This window comes from Rhynchophorus ferrugineus, unplaced genomic scaffold, assembly GCF_030347505.1.
Source record: "Rhynchophorus ferrugineus isolate W39M unplaced genomic scaffold, kcgeb_rfMv2 rfM8, whole genome shotgun sequence".
In the NCBI taxonomy this organism is placed as follows: domain Eukaryota; kingdom Metazoa; phylum Arthropoda; class Insecta; order Coleoptera; family Curculionidae; genus Rhynchophorus; species Rhynchophorus ferrugineus.
Genome location: NW_027472587.1, coordinates 29,148,648 through 29,167,306, shown reverse-complemented (window position 1 = coordinate 29,167,306; position 18,659 = coordinate 29,148,648). Strand labels below are relative to the sequence as shown.

Sequence of the window (18,659 nt, the reverse complement as noted above, 5' to 3'; positions counted from 1 at the left end):
CTTCGTTGGAAGGAACGTGTTAAAAAGAAATGGACAGAACTAGAGTTTAAATGTAGAAAAATGTGTTGGTTAATTGGAAGAAAATAACAATTATCAGTATATGGTAAATTGCTATTATATCAGCAAATTTTGAAACCTAACAGGTCAATTGAAAAGTTTCCGGCACATTTTTTTGGCAAAATTAAGCAGTTTTTTTTATTCAATAAAATTCCCTTCAAGGGTGATACACTGATTATAGCGACCCTCCAACCTTTCGATACCATTTTTGTAGTACGATTTGTCCTTTGCTTCAAAATAGGCCTCAGTTTCGGCGATCACCTCTTTATTCGACGAAAATTTCTTCCCAGCGAGCATTCTTTTGAGTTCTGAGAATAGGAAATAGTCGCTGGGGGCCAGATCTGGAGAATACGGTAGATGAGGAAGCAAGGGGAAGCCCAATTCATGGATTTTTGCCATCGTTTTCACTGACTTGTGACACGGTACGGTGAATTGTCTTGGTGAAGTAGCACTTTCTTTTTCTTCAAAGGCGGCCGTTTTCGGCGATTTCGTCCTTCAAACGGTCCAATAACGCTGTGTAATAGTCGCTGTTGAAGGTCCTTCCTTTTTTGAGGTAGTCAATGAAAATTATTCCATGCGCATCCCAAAATACAGACGCCAGCTGACTGTTGCGTTTTCCCACGCTTTGGAGTGGGTTCATCGTCCACTCGGATGACTGTTGATTGAACTTCGGAGTGAAATGATAGAGCCATGTTTCATCCATTGTCATATATTGACCTAAAAACTTGGGTTTATTATGCTTGATCATCTTCAAAAGTCTTCTCCGAATCATCAACTCGTCGTTGTTTTTGGTCAAAAGTCAGCTCGCGCGGCACCCACTTTGCGCAGAATTTTCTTATACCCAAATATTCGTGAATGATATGATGTACACGTTCAGTTGATATCTTTAGGATGTCTGCTATTTTATAAAATTAAATGTTTTCATCGGTAACAACCTCTTTTGGGCGTCCACTGCGTTCACCGTCTTCGGTGCTCATTTCTCCATGTCTAAACTTAGCATAGCAATCCTTGATGGTTGATTTTCCTGGGACAGTGTCCGAAAACTCGGCGTCGAGCCAAGTTTTTGCTTCAACTGTATTTTTTCCCTTCAAAAAGCAATATTTTATCAACACGCGAAATTCCTTTTTATCCATTTTTTCACAATAATAAAAGTTGCTTCACTCAAAATGCTATAATTCACAAACTAATGATCCGACAGCTGTCAAATTTATACACGCATCTTTTGAGGGTTAGTGCTAACTAAGAAACATATGGATTTAACTCTAGTAGCGCTATCTATGTGTCAGGCGGGGTACTTTTCAGTTGAATTGTTATATGGACATACGGAATTTCCGCGGAAAGAACATAAATATAAATACAAAATAAAACCTAAATACAATACACATTTTCCTGGACAAAATCCTGAAAAGTATTGTAGGTGCACCCAGATACTACAGGATTGATTATTTACACCAGAGTATCATAAAGAAACATGAGGAGAGTCTCCATTTTCATGTCAATATCGCCAATTACAACTCTTGGATAGCACCATAATAGGACACAGACTCAAAAGAATCAAAATATTTGATCTTGTATAGTGTAGTGAAGTGAGGTGCATTTAATAGAAAAATGAGATATTGATATTGAGTTTGAAGAACACACTACACCGAATTTGGCGAAGAAAAAGTGTTGTTCTATCGAGAAAATGCACGGATTCAGCCTTCTGCGACTATTTCCTATTTTGAGAAAAAGTAAAAATAACTGGGTGACAAGAGATTTGGGTAGAATGAAGAGATCATCACTGGAAAAAAACGAGCTCTATTGTATTGAACATCGTATTAAATATATTAAGTTATAAAACTATGATGTTGACAAATAAATCTTGCCGAAAAAGTATCTTTCTTATCAAACCGCCCACGTATCGTGTGTGACCTAAGAGGTCAGCGTATATCTCTAAATCTCATTATTATTTTTGGGGGAAATGAACTCTGGCAGTGTCCATCAACTTATTAGTTGTATGGGAGGTGGACCCATCGTGTTGGATCAGCGTAAGCGTCACTCATGTTTATGTATCCGTTGGCATTTAGTGTTTTTTTATTAGTTACATCTCACATTAGATATACTTAGTACAATCTTAATTTACAAATTAATTTTTTACTGCTGTTCTGTTGCAATAAGAGGTCTGTTGTCTGCTGTTCTGCTGTACTTGCATTAATCACTACATAGTATAAAACAAAGTCGCCTTTTCTGTCCCTATATCCCTATGTGCGCTTAAATCTTTAAAACTACGCAACGGATTTTGATGCGGTTTTTTTCAATAGATAGAGTGATTCAAGAGGAAGGTTTATATGTATAATACATGCATAATATACTAAGGCAACATTGCTAATTTTAGAGGTTTCTAACGTGATGTCGTAAATTAACCTATTTTTTTAGGCTTATTTAGCAATTAGCAAAAACGCTGCCTAACCCTACGAGTTAGATCAAATTAATGTACTACAGTATTGTACACCATAAAAAGGTCTACAAAAAAGTCCGCGATGGTATATGTTTATCTTTTAGGGATAACCCACATTAACCATTTTTATTGTTTACTTTTTACGTGAGAAAATGGCTTATTTACGAAGCTATTTTAAGCAATACGGCATTAATCCTTATCGAATTAAGTACCTTAAATACAGTGTGCAATTAATATAGATCAATATGGTTCCTTACAGCATGTAAATTAAACAAATATTTTCGGAGATATTACAAATTTAAAATTTGCGTTTAAAAATGTGTAATGTAATAAAAATTGTATGAATTTAGATATTTCAAAGATAGCAGGAAATCTTCATAGTAAGTATAGGGGAAGAGGAATTGTTTTACTCCAAATTTAATGCGTGCAGGCCAAGGGCAGTAATGAATGAACCAAAAATACTGGATCGATTTTAATGATGTTTTCATTGAGTTACATAGGCATATATATTTTATGCCCGTGCAAAGTCGGAGCGGACCGCTATGTTTTTATATACAACGTTCATATTTTTTCTGTAGTGTATTTAATTTAGTATCAGCATTGCACCCGTGCGAAGCCGGGGCGGGTCGCTAGTATAAAATAAAAATAAACTATTTAAGCTAAAGTTAAGAATACATTTATACACTAAACAAGTTCGTGTGGTTTGGTTCACTTCAATCTTCTGATTTTCTGCGCGTTGTCCAGTAGCTGTACTGTTTCCACGTTGTGTGATTTAACAACCTTATTTAATGTCTTTAATCTTGGATCACTTCATATCTCCATTTGATTTCGAGGTCATCGTGCAGCTCTTCGTTGATAAGCATTGATAATTAATCATAGAACTTTGTTTTGGGTCCGTTTTATATGTATTATTGCTGATCGTTTTATTGCTATTTTGGTGCAATATTCAGCTAAAGTTTTTTTAAACACAATAATTTTCTATTATATCCCGCACTATCAATTAATAGTTTGTTATCTTTCCTTATTTTATTATAGGCCTATAAGTTAATTTTACAGAATTTACGACACTTAGTGTTACTGTGTTTTAAATCGCATCGGGTATATTTTTAACTAACTTCTTGTTGAAGTCTTATTAACAGGATTCATTTTTCAGTATGTCGAAGTGTGAACAAAAAATTTTTCAGTTGAGCGTGGAAAATGTGTGAAATTTTTTTTATAACATCTTTATTAGATACGCTTAGTACAATCTTAATTTACAATTAATTTATTGCTACTTTTCCTATGTACTTGAATTAATTAACAAGCATGACGAGTGCGAGAAAATTCATCAGTATGTATTCCTCAATAATAAAATTATAATAACTTATAGCTATAGTTTACACTAATGGTATTCATTTTATATAAGTTCATATGGTTTGGTTCGCTTCAATCTCTTGACATCCTGCGCTCTGTCCAGCAGTTATATTGCTTCCACGTTAGTATGATTTAGTAATGTTCTTGTATGTTTCAAGGCGAAATCTTGGATAACTTCGCAAGTCTATTTGATTTCCAGGTCATCGTGCAGTTCTTCGTTGGTTACGTAGTTATAGGCATTGGTAATCAATCGAAGAACCTTGTTTTGACAGCGTTGTATGACTTGTTGATTTGAATTTTTAGTGCAACCCCATATTTGCACCCCATAGGTCCAAATTGGCTTTATAATTGTATTATAGATCAACCTCTTTGATTTTAGATCAAGTTGAGAGTATCTTCCGACTAACCAGTATAGTTGTTTTATTTTGATTCTAATGTGTTTTGCTTTTTGTCTAACGTGATGTTTCCAATTTAATCTATCGTCAAGATGGATTCCAAGGTATTTAGCTGATTCTGCTTGAGGAATCGGGCATCCATTGAGTGATATAATTAAGTTTTTATTATTTCGCCGCAATTCAAAATTAACTTGGACAGATTTGGAGCTATTAAGTTGAATTTTCCAATCTTGTGTCCATTTGTAGATTATGTTGACTACCACTTGTATTTTTTCTATTGCCCTAGACAGAGATATATCTTTTGCCATAATGATTGTGTCGTCAGCAAAAGTTCCAAATAGTGTTTCTTTTGTTGTTGGAATGTCAGCAGTGTAGAGCAGACATAGGAGAGGTCCTAAGACGCTACCTTGTGAATGTTTAAATGTCGAGAACGCCGTTTTGTATACTCTAAATTTTCTTCCGAAAATGTATGACTCCAGCAATTGACAATAGTTACGCGGTAACAATTTGCTCATCTTACATTTAATCATAAATACCAAACCAGATCAAAAGCTTGTGAGGCATCCAGGAATATCGCAGGGCAATATTTCTTTTCCTCAAACGGTCTTTCATTAGCCGTAGTTACTATGTGCACTTGATCGATTGTTGAGTGGTAATTTCGAAAACCAAACTGGAAATCTGGTATTATTACAAAAGTTTTAACACGTTTAAATATTAGTTTCTCAAATAGCTTTGATATTGCAGGTAGTAGCGAAATAGGCCTGTAAGATTCGACTTGTTCTGCAGGTTTGTCAAGTTATGTATGAAAATGTGTGTATTTGTATCGAGTAAATCACCTTTGCGGAAAGTTTAAAAAAAACTGAAGACGACTGAATGCGTAACTCGATGACGGTCCGTGTAAAATGCAAGAAGAATATGCGGAATTGTTGGAACTAACACAAGAACTCCCATTTCCAGTTTGTTGGATATTTTGTTCCGTATGAATTGAAGCCAAGAGACATTGAAAGTTGTTTGGTCATGTGTGAAATGCTGCTTTAGTGACAAAATCGGATAAGTTTTTTGCATCATATTGTTACTGGTGATGAAAAGTGGATCCACTACGATAATCCAAAGTGAAAAGGTCATAAGGACCACATGGTCATGCATCAACATCAACATTAACGACAAAGTCGAATATCCATGGATTCAAGCTAATCTCTAGATTTGGTGGTATCAGCTTGGTGTGGTATGGTACTGAAACCAATAAATGGGGATTGCTATCGATTACAATTGATGCGTTTGAGCTGAGCACTGCGAATAAACGACCGGAATACGAACAAGCAGCATGACAACTTCTATCTTTTTTTCTTACTTCTATTTGTTGTGAAGATACTAGAAAATTAATAGATTCGAGGATATCTTATAATCCGTAAATTGTCTGCAATATGGGGAACAGTAGCGATTATAAATGGACTATATATTTTTCCGATTTTTCACACTAAAGCTTACAATTAAAAAATCTTTTAAAAGCAATTTATAGGCCAGCCAATATTATTTATAATATAAATTTTGATTTTTACTCCACTGCTTTTTTTTAGTTCTTATGTGGGTTTATGTAAATACCGTCAACAATTTTAAATCTTCATATTTATTACAACACTGTTGTCTGCATGTGGAAACACCGATAATTATTTCTTGCCCTCCCTACATTAGTGGGGATATCAGAGTAACACGTAGTATGAGAACAAAGAGTTCGATGTGGGAGAGGTGTGGTGTTTAAAAATAAATTTCCTCGTATTCAAAACACACCCTCAGCTTTAATTAATTACGTAGGGGTTGATGGATACAGTAAGTAACAAAATCCTAGTTCTGAATGACACGATCCCTCCGTGTTTAAGTTGTCTATAATGCAATGTTATATTATTAATCGTTATTTTTGTACGATTATGTCATAGTCGATAGTTAAAAAACTACCTTACTTCAGACGAAGATGTACGAATCTTTTCCTGTATAAATTGTGAGAGAGGAAAGGATGGGGATAATTGCTTGGAGCAGTTAATTTTAAGTGAATTTATATTTTCCATGGGTAGTATATGGGAGACGTAGGTGTCTCTATTTCTTCACATACTAACTTTGAAAAAGAAGAGGAAAACATAATTACTGATTTCTTCGAAAATCGATAATATATATAATAAGGATATATTAAAATATATCCTTTGTTCCATAACAATCTACAAAATTAGTGTTATAAAATATTTTACCAATAATTCATACCTTATACGATTATTTTCGCATTATCTGCCGCTAATTTTGCCTCTGAAATAACTATATTACCTCAACAAAATGTAAATACAAAATTGACGTAAAAACGACACTTAACCACAACTGAGACTTTGGTACGAAAGGCGTGGTAGAAAAGGACGCGAGTTGTAAAAACGGTCAGGCTAGATTTGAACAAGTGCCCATGTAGAGTCTCAGCCAATAGAAACTTGTATAGGCATGGATGCATTTAGTCTATTCAAAGTTTTTTAGTAATGCATCATGGATATTTGCGACGTCGAAATATTGCAATGTTACCGAATTAACTCTGAATTTTAGTTCAGTTTAGCTTTGAGATACAAAAAAATTCTTATCTAAATAAAATAGTTGAACAAAAATGTTATCAAATATAATTTAATTTAACATTATAGTAAATCTAATACATATGTCATCGAAGGACTTAAAACTACAATTAAGAACACAGGTAATAGTTTGTATGGATATTATGTAATAGTTCAGGATGTTTTGGACAATTAAAAGCGTTAAAAAAATCGCCACAAAATATGATCCAAGATTTTGGTTAAACTCTAATAAAAAAGTCGAGACAAAGCATTATTATCTAACGAATGAAAATAAATTTCTCGTACCGGTAAAGCACACTGGCGAGCTTTAACAACTTCTGCATTGTTGTAACGATATATAATTTTTGCCCTACAACCTTCAGATTTCATTATCCTCAAAACCTTCTTGGTTATGAAACTAGACATATATGTTCTTTCTGTTTTATTTTTTGTGTAATTTTTACTATATGCGCAGGAACCGATATTGAAGGCATGGAGAATGATATAAAAGTTTGTTCAAATGGGGCGTCAGTTACTACTTCATCTGTTAAAATTCTTCGTAAACCATTCAGTCTCTTAAATATTCTTCGCCATTGCATCCTGGTGATATTTACGATAAATAACTATTAACAATTAATCTTTTAAATGAAGACACGAATTGTTCTGGTGGCGGTGAAACTTCCCCATCACTCCTAATGTTTTCAAAAAAAATTCCAATGAATTTTTTAAAAATTGCCTGATCTTTACAAATTTGCCCTCTTTTAACAATTTGGGGCATATATATATATATATATATATATATATATATATATATATATATATATATATATATATATATATATATCTTTTATAGTATAAACCAGGTGGTGGAACAGAAATTAATGGTTGCTTCTTCAAACACATGAACTTCATACTGATTAAGACAACAAGGGCTTCTTTCCAAAAATGTATGTGCCCAGAAGTAGATGTCACAGCACCTTGTAACGGTTTTCCAGGTAGTACGTCGCAGGTAGATGAAGTGCCCAGATAGATCAATGATTGAATTATTGCTAAACCAACATCATTCCCTGATATCGTTATGTTGCCAGGAAGATGGAAAACACATCTAAAAATGATGGAAAATATTTGGGATAATATATATTGGACCAAATGGTACGAAATCATAAGACTACATACAAACATCTCATACACTGAAGCCACATTACCGATACACATTATATTCAAAATAATATAAAATATATTTCAGGTCAAGTAGTTTTTCAAAATTAATTCAAAATCACACCCACTCCAACACCTAACATAGTTATAAAAACAATAGATTAATTGTTTCGAAGACGTTCATTCAAATTAATTTCCACAAAATTGCATAAACGACATTTATTTCAGTAAAACACTTGTTCCGAGAGTTTGCATTGAATGAAATGAAAATGAAACTTTAAATATTTAGGTTCCGCGTGTCATTGATTATATAGGTCGTGTATATCTATATATTATGCAAAACGTCGTAACTATTAATCATATCGGTGCTGGCTTGTTCTAGGCATTCTTGGTTCGAATTTACTGATATTTTTAGATATTAATCGAAAAAAATTTACCTCACTTTTGCAGGAAATGTTTGAACTTGAATTACAGAAATTGTACATATACCGTATTATATTTTCTCATTATTAATCTATGATTAACAAAAAGCATTAAAAAACCTCAACAACATAATCCACCCATTAAAATTGACAACAATACCTTGGCTAGGAATGATAAAGATAAAGCGGCAGTTTTCTCTAAACACTTAAAAACCGTATTTAATCCGTACTCGTCTGAAATACCTGAAACAGAAGAAAAATAATTGACTTTCTTAACACTCCGTTTCAAATGGATCTGCCACATAAAAAAATTACTATTAAGGAAGTAAAACAAACAATACTTAAAAAATGAAAATGATGAAACATCTCCTGGTTTTGACCTAATTACTGAAAAAATCTTGAAATAACTCTCAGGAAAGTGCATCAAATTTATAACATTCATATTTAGTGCCATGCTAAGGCTTAATTACTTTCCTAGCACTTGGAAAGTGGCTCAAATCATTATTATTCTTAAACCTGGGAAGAAGACGTCTCCTCTTATTGTCCTATAAACCTGTTACCTGTCATCTCAAAACTTTGCGAAAAACTATAATACATTAAGAGATTAATCGCAGATGAGAGAAATATTATTCCAGACCATCAATTTGACTTCCGTAATAAACACATACCAACAGAACAAATACATAGAGTAGTCAACAAATTAACAAAAACGATAAAAACTATTGCTCCGCTGCATTTGCCGATATTTCTCAGGCCTTCGACAAGGTGTGGCACACTGGACTGCAGGTTAAATTGAAAAAGCTTTTGCCCCATACGCACTTTTAATTGCTGAAATCGTACCTCTCAGACAGACATTTTATTGTCAAGCAGGGTGACGAATACACTGACCTACAGCCCATATATTTGGGTGTTCCGCAGGGCAGTGTTCTCGGCCCATTGTTATATCTTATGTATACAACTGACCTACCGACCTCCCGAAACACTACTGTTACAACATATGCAGACGATATAGCGATTTTATCATCGCACGAGGATCCAATATCAGCCACAAAAAAGCCTCCAATTTCATCTTAACAAAGTCGAATTGTGGTTGAAAACGTGGCGTATCAAAGCAAATGAGACAAAATCTACCCATATGACATTTGCCTTTTGCAGAAGAACATGTCCCTCAGTAAAATTGAATAATCATGAACTTCCGCAAGCAGACAGCGTTAAATATCTGGGAATACATTTTGATCGACGCCTGACTTGGAAAAAACATTTAGTGACAAAACGCAAATAGCTTGGGCTTAAACTAAACCAAATGTATTGGCTGATAGGGCATAAATCTAAATTATCATTAGATAGCAAGGTTTTGCTCTATAAGTCAATAATTAAGCCCATCTGGACCTATGGTATTGAACTGTGGGGTACTACTAGCAAATCTAACATAGATATCCTCCAGAGGTATCGGAATAAAGTATTGCGAGTCATCGTCGATGCCCCATATTACATTTCCAACAAATTGATTCAACGCGTTATCCACATAGAACCCTTAACGAGTGTGGTTCGAAGTGCTAGTGCGAAGTACTCTGAAAGACTATTAGTGCATCCCAAAGCACTCGCCAAACAGTTAAATATGCACGATGACAGTGAAGGGCGTAGGCTCAAACGCAAACTACCATACTAATTCTGCTTCTAGAATAAAACCATTCCTGTTTCCAGCATGAAGAACTATATGCCTGCAATGAATTGTTGATAAATGTGATGAATAACAAAACTTAATATGTTATTCTGACTTTTACCGTTTTCTATCAACTCTTGTTGTCTTTACACTCTTTTTATCCGCGTCTTACCAATATGTTCCAATTAGAAATATCTATGCTTCGTCTAGATACACAAATTAAAATAACAACTCTTTCATAATTTTATTATATTCTTTTAAAAGCAAAGTCTGGAAGTTCCATTTGGACCTTTTCATGAGCTATCTTTTTTTTACTGATTTACCATTTAAGCACTATGTTTCCTATCAGAAATAACTACTACCTCATCCTACATTCCTCAATGAGCTGTATATCCCCAAGTTTTCTATAAATATTTCCGAGACTAAATCTGGGAATACATTTTGATCGACGCCTGACTTGGAAAAAACATATAGTGACAAAACGCAAATAGCTTGGGCTTAAACTAAACCAAATGTATTGGCTGATAGTGCATAAATCTAAATTATCATTAGATAGCAAGGTTTTGCTGTATAAGTCAATAATTAAGCCCATCTGGATCTATGGTATTGAACTGTAGGGTACTACTAGCAAATCTAACATAGATATCCTCCAGAGGTACCGGAATAAAGTATTGCGAGTCATCATCGATGCCCCATATTACATGTCCAACAAATTGATTCAACGCGATATCCACATAGAACACTTAACGAGTGTGGTTCGAAGTGCTAGTGCGAAGTACTCTGAAAGACTATTAGTGCATCCCAAAGCACTCGCCAAACAGTTAAATATGCACGATGACAGTGAAGTGCGTAGGCTCAAACGCAAACTACCATACTAACTGGTTAATAGACACATAGAGTGAAATTCAATAATTTCTAGAATACGTTAGAATATTCATTAGAATAAGTTAGGATAGACTTTAAAATAAGTTTTAGTAATTTAGCGTACATCTGACAAGCGGGTGGCGACCGACTTTTAGATATATTATAATATTAAAATAAATTATATTTGATAACATTTTTGTTCATTTATTTTATTTAGATTACATTTTTTTTGTATGTCAAAGCCAAACTGAACTAAAACTCAGAGTCGATGCGGCAACATTGTAATGTTTCGATGTCACAAATATCCATTACACATTACTAAAAAAAATTGAATAGACTATAGAGAGTATTACATCTATATTAGTGGTATCTGCTTGGTGTGGTGTACTATGAGCTGCTAAAAGTAAATGAAACTATCAATGGGGATCGCTATCGACTGCATTTGATGCATTTGAGCACGAGCAAAGGCACAATAATGTTATTCTTCAGCACGACAACGTTCAGCCTCATGTCGCAAAACCGGTGAAAACATTGGAATGAGTGAGAACTGTCGTGACTTCTCTGAGCAGCGTTTTATTCCTTACGAGCATACCAGAAAATGTAAATGTTCAAAAAATACCATCATGCGATAAAATAATTTTGGAAAAATAAATAACCACTTTTTCGATCGAATTTTTTCGAATAGTTCACGAACAATCGCGGAATTAGGTTCGAATGACGACCGCTTCGACTGAGCGCCGCCAACATTCGATTTCCTATGCATAAAAATGAGTCAGTCACAGGTGGGTTGTCAGTGTCGGTCTTGCCCTAGAAGGAGAGGATTATAAAGAGCGATTTCTGACAAGGTCGGAACGTTTTTCGATTCGGCGACCTACCATATATTTTTTAAATTTATTCCCGACGACCGCTTAGCCATGTATTTTAATTTAAATCGTTCGATAGATCGGAATGCGTAATCATTTTTTTTTGTTTTGGTCGTTGTTGACTTGTTTTTATTCGATTCGGTACACGTTTTTTCAATAGAATGAAGAATGTATAGTAATATTTAATGTTTTTATATATAATATTCATCATAAACGTCACCTGAAAGTTGCAATATCGCAAACCCATTGTCTAGAGCCCGTCCAATAAAACAGTGAACTCACGCCATCAAAATATATGACGTCAAAACGCTTCAATGTTGCCGCAGCGGGAAATTAAAAAAAATTCTTTTAATTTTACTGGGAAAATAAAAAAATAAATATATTTAAATATATTTTATTGATATATTACAGATACATTAATTTTCCTTGACCATAAAGACATTGATATAATCACAGAGATATCTCCACTACCCAAAACACGTAATCCACTGATATTATCTTCTCTCTAATATTTAAAACAAACCTAAAACAAACATTAAAATAAGATAATATAACCATTAATGGTTCTGTTGTATTATTTTTTAGAATCAACTAAATTAATAACTTACCTAAATTCAGGTACATTTTATCAAATATAACAACTGCAGTTCGGCCTATACAGTCAAATTCCTGAACTGACGACCAAAATTAGATGTTACTACACCAGCAGCAAAAAGAAACCTTATTCAGTATCCGCATTAATGTTCGTTTAGAAGGCAAGCAGAATATCTTCGATAAGAGTTTATATCCTCTGCAACTGCATTTCAGTAAGGATAAAGCCATTAGTTTTTCATCCAACCTGAAACGAAACTAATGGGACAGGCTGAGTTATCTGTAAATGAACATATAAATTTCAAGTTAGAACCTCTATTCTCTAATAATAAACATAAGTTTCTTATTATATATTTACTTCTGGGTCTTGTTGGTGTAGAATAATCTCCTATATATCTATCAGCCTCAAAAACTTATGTGATTTAATATTGCCATTGGGGGCATATGTTCCTTGTCTTGTAGTAAAGGTAAATAAAAGGTTAATTATTTCAATGCAATAAATCATTATTATTTAACAAAATATTTAAAATTTAAATTACTATTAGGAATTACATATTGTTTCAGCCATGGCTTTCCACATTTTGGTCTATAGTCTTCATCTTTAAAATGATTACAAACTTTCCTGGACCTACATAGGAGATCATAAGAGATCCCCTTAAGGTTTTCATTTTATTACACTAATAAATTAAAATACACAGGATAATCTAAAATAATTGTCAAATATATATAAAAACACATACCGAAAAACTTGACGTAAATAAACAATACAAATTATTACCTAAAAATGGCCGTTAACTGCTTAGGTTAGAATTATTAATTAATTAGAATTAATTATTAATACATATTTTTCGTTTACATTTGGCCGCGTAACGGGGATTCTGAAAAGCTTAAACGTGGGACCCAATTTTTCCATATAACTTTCCCTTCTAAATTTCTTTATTCTATGATTCTAATCTAAATGAAATAATTAAACAAAAACAATGTTATTAAATATAATTTATTTGAACATTATAGTACATCTAACGCATATGTTATCGAAGGTCTCAAACTACAGATAATTATACAGTCATAATAATTTGTAAGTTAGAGTTATTTTATTATACTTACATTAAACTCTTTTCAAACTACCTATGAGGTAGGGTTTTAGGCGCGTTTTTTAAAATGGTCGTATTCTACGGAGGCCTAATCCATCCAATTAACAATTGCATATCCAAGTAATGTATTTTACTTTCATTAAAGAGCATGTTTACCTTTTTACGTTTACTTCTTGTTTTCGTCGTTGCTGTGTTTCCTTGTCAAGTCATCTTAATATAACTGTGTTTCTCTTTGGATTCCTCTGTTACTATCTGTACATTTTTTTTGTTAAAATTAAATTTAATTAGAACGATTACACGTTCTATTCAAATAAGTCTTTTACACTCTGCAATAACATTTTCTAAAATTTCATTTACATTTATCGAGTAATAATTTGAAATAGTTCACTCCTTAACGTGGTATCTTCAAAACTTAATCTATGTTTTGCAGATCATTTCTTTATTAGAGCCTTTGTCGATCCTCTTATTGGAATCTTTTCCTCCAGTATAATGCATTGTCCATAATAATAACTGATGGTTCATCGAAGTTCTTCAATAGAAGATTTTCAAACTAGAGCAAAAATATTTTATGGTTCATTCCTTCATGGTAGTCACCCTTGGACTTAGTGAAACACTAATTCTGTTTCTGGAATAAAACCATTCATGTTTCCAGCATGAAGAACTATATGTCTGCACTGAATTGTTAATAAATGTGATGCCTAACAAAACTTAATAATATGTTATGACTTTTACCGTGTTCCATGAACACTTGCTGTCTTTACACTCTTTTTATCAGCGTCTTGCCAAGATTTTCCTATTAGAAATATCTATGTCTCGTCTAGATACACAAATATTTCATAATTTTATTATATGCTTTTAAAAGCAAAGTCTGGAAGTTCCATTTGGACCTCTTTATCGGCTATCTTTTTTTTACTTATTTACCATTTAAGCACTATATTTCCTATCAGAAAAAACTACTACCTCATCCTACATTCCTCAATGAGCTGTATATCCCTAAGTTTTCTATAAATATTTCCGAGACTAAAAGTTTTAGCCGTAGTAATTATATTAAAGTGTGTTTATATAGTGAAAAAACTTCAGTTTTTCCATAATTCATAAATTTAATCTTGTATAAGATCAGGGTGATCTTGATTCGTGACCCGTATGTGGACGGTTTTTTTTCCGTGAATCCAACAGTCTATTGTTTTTTTTTTGAGAAATTTTAGTCACAGTGCCATACTAATATTCAGTAATATGCCAAAGCCAATAACTTGGATCTCTTAATAATTAAATTTGCTAAAATTTTCCCAAGTATCATCCATGACGAGCTATTCATCTTTTTACTTTCTTCTTACTATACACTAATTAGCAGACTAGTATCGTAGCTGGAATTCACTCAAAATTTTCAAGGGGTAAGCATTGTGACTTATACAATGACCTAATTTACGTAATCCAGTCGTCCTTGGAAAACAGAACATTCATTTGTTACGTAAGACAATTTTTGCCAGTTTTTGGCCCATAGGAGGCAGAAAATTGCTCTTCTCCTTTTTTTATTTTCCATTTAGACATATTTTCATAAAAAATTTACCTCGTATAATTTCCCTATATACTCAATAAACCGCATCAAAGATATTTTTTGCAGTTATTGAACTCAAATTTGAATATTCCTTAAAAGTAATTCAAAAAATTGAATTCACCTGAAGGAGAAGATTGGATAAATAAATTGCTTTACTATTTTTATATCACAGTGTTAGAGATTACTTAGAAAATATTGTAGAATTTAGAAATATTTTTACTTGTTTGTGTTTAGTTTGAAGGAAATTAATTGTTTTACTTTTTATTCCACTCAAATGAACATTTCATTCAATAAAAATCAATACTCAATGAACTCTCTTTGCTTAATGACTTTATAATTTACCGCTTTTAACAACATTATTCTATATTATGTTTGCTTTTACTGTTGGCTTGGTAACAACTAAAATATAATAACTTTAAAGGCAAGAAATGGAATAAAATGTATCGATTTTTATATTGGTTCTCAATAGAGGGTGTAAAAATAAGCCTGGATATATTCATACAGATCTTACACAAGTAAAACTACTGTTCCACTTGCTTTAAATGCCGTTTTATAGACATTATTGATGATTATACAGTCTTACTTAAGTGAGTAATAGCATAAATGAAGCAACCACCAAATTGCAAAACGTTGTCTGATGATTGCAGGTACAAAAATGACTAATAACTACTGATATTTTTATATGTAATCATACATGGAAAATAAACTGAAAATTCAATAATAACATCTTAACAATTTACAATTAATTTGCTTATATTAAACCAAAATTTCGTTCCACGCACATCAATTAATTATTGTCCTCTTTAATTAAATACAATTAATTAAATGTATTAAATGTCTTGACTAACACGGCATTCGAATCACGTCATTTTCTCTGGTTTAAAGAAGTTTTCAAACCTGAGGCAAGTGGTCTCAGAGCATAACACTCCCAGTTTTACGATCTTAATCCTCACTTTTTAGAGATTTTAGTAGACACAAACCAGATTTTATAATAGAGATAATAGAGTTTTGGTTTTAATCATAATAACACTAAATCAGACATATATTTAGACATGAACATTTTAAACGACTTGGATAAGAAGGTTCTGGCGCATTCACCATATAGCCCTAACATGCAATATAGGTGTTACAATGTGGTGGATGCGAAACATGAATAGAATTATATTTGAGAAATTTCAATAAACATTAAAGGCAACAATCACAACCAAATATAAAAATATAACGTTACTCTTTGCCGAGTTAGTAACAGCGAACTTATCGACCACTTTAGGTGCATTGAATTTTTTTCGTAGTTCAGTTGTAAAGCTTAATTAGTTCCACGTATCCAGCAAACGAGCTATCGATTTAAAAAGTCACAATTCCGACGATATTTAATCAATATAACACCCACTTGCGACGATACTCTTTACACAGCCGAGGACTCTTCCATTAATTTATATCAATAAAAAAATCATTTACAACGTTCGTAATTTTTTGCGTGAGTCCTCGCTTAAAATATATTATCCACGGTGTGGATTTCAAACGTTCATAATTAAGTAGGAATAGTGGGTTGTTTAATGAACTGCCGCAATTTTTTTTTGGTTAAAATGGTTCATTGTAAAATAACATAATAAAATATTAAACAATTCTTCTACCTTCTTTCTAATCGGCAAAAAATAATAATAAAATTAATAGCAACATGTTTTTCTTTTGTTTCAGCATAAACAAAATTAACAGCCTGGCTGATTTCCAATACTGTAAACGACTGGAGGAACTCTACATCCGACAGAACGACATACGCGACCTGAACGAAGTAGTGTATCTTCAAAACCTGTCCAATCTGAAGAACCTCTGGCTGGGAGAGAATCCCTGTTCCAATACCGAAGGGTGAGTATTTATTTGACCTGGACAAGAAGTAAAACTCTACAACAAGGCTGAATTAATGTTCTTTAGGTATCGTCGGGCAGTACTCAAGGCTTTGCCACAACTGCAGAAGTTGGATAATATAGCTGTGACTCAGGAAGAGTTGAGAGACGCTCAAAGAAATGGGAGGTGAGTTAGATGGCATTCATTTGTTTTGCAACATAATATTTGACCATATCCCACCATGTAAGAACTATCAACACCTCCTCCCACCCCCTGTAAGAAAAAAATAAGGTATGGTCGACCACCCACCTCCCAAATCATCTTACGTAACTAATTAATAGCTCCTTATATATTTTCGTAAATTGTATGTATAGGAGATTATCTCAAAACTCCTTTTTAGTTATTAATACACTTAAGAATAATACACCTGCGAATAACACTTTGATTGAAACAAATATTTTGTTTTTAATATGGTAATTCGAAGGCAGTGTTGCGTCCAGATTAATCTCAAGGTACTTGATATTATTACGGTATAGATCAATAAGTTTTTATTGAAACTTGTTAATAATTTGTTTATTTTACTGTGTTCTAATATCAACTCATCAAATATTTGCCTGCACAAGCTCATGTTGTATTCCCCATTTTTGGATTATAGTTTGTATTTGGATTTATGTTTATATTCTGTTGCAGTTTTTAATTTTTTTAACAGTTTTTTAAGGTCTATGCCTTAATCACTATAAATGCATTGTCTCTATTGTAATATTTTTTAAAAATTACCTCCTATATTGGACATGCTTACCAGGTTAATTGAAAAGTCCCCAGCCTACCATAGTAAAACAATTTTTTTTTATATTCGACATAATTCCCTCCCAGGGTGATAAACTGATATAAACTATAGCGACCATCCAACTTTTCGATATCATTTTTGTAATACGATTTGTCCTTTGCTTTAAAATAGGCCTCAGTTTCGGCGATCACCTCTCAATTCGACGAACCTTTCTTCCCGGCTAACACTCTTTTGAGATCTGAGAACAGGAAATAGTCGCTGGGGTCCAGATCTGGAGAATACGATGGATGAGGAAGCAATTCGAAGCCCAATTCATGGATTTGTGCCATAGTTTTCACTGACTTGTGACACGGTGCATTGTCTTGGTGAAGCAGCACTTTCCTTTTCTTCAAATGCGGCCGTTTTTCGGTGATTTCGTCCTTCAAACGGTCCAATAACGTTATGTAATAGTCGCTGTTGATGGTCCTTCATTTTTCAAGGTAGCCAATGAAAATTATTCCATACGCATCCCAAAATACAGACGCCATAACCCTGCCAGCCGACTGTTGCGTTTTCTCACGCTTTGGAGCAGGTTCATCGTGTGCAGTCCACTAGGATGACTGTCGATTGGACTTCGAAGTGAAATAATGGAGCCATGTTTCATCCATTGTCACATATCGACTTAAAAACTCGAGTTTATTACTCTTGATCATCTTCAAACACTGCTCCGAATCATCAACTCGTCGTTGCTTTTGATCAAAAGTGAGTTCGCGCGGCACCCACTTTTGCACAAAGCTTTCTTACAACCAAATATTGGTGAATGATATGATGTACACGTTCAGTTGATATCTTTAGAGTGTCTGTTATTTTATTCAATTTCAATTTACGGTTATTCAAAATCATTTTGTGGGTTTTTTAAATGTTTTCGTCGGTAACAACCTCTTTTGGGCGTCCACTGCGTTCACCATCTTCGGTGCTCATTTCACTACGTCTAAATTTAGCATACCAATCCTTGTT

The 18,659-nt window shown here is 33.3% G+C and overlaps 1 protein-coding gene across 6 annotated transcripts in view; it reads left to right on the top strand.

Moving 5' to 3' along the window:
- LOC143200690 (uncharacterized) overlaps positions 1–18,659 on the top strand; it is a 106,050-nt gene that overhangs the window by 20,261 nt on the left and 67,130 nt on the right. For all 6 annotated transcript variants that reach the window (XM_076411282.1, XM_076411279.1, XM_076411283.1 and 3 more), the window contains exons 3-4: positions 16,730–16,897; positions 16,964–17,062. In XM_076411282.1, coding sequence (XP_076267397.1) covers positions 16,730–16,897; positions 16,964–17,062 — 267 coding nt within the window. The remainder of the gene's footprint in view (positions 1–16,729; positions 16,898–16,963; positions 17,063–18,659) is intronic.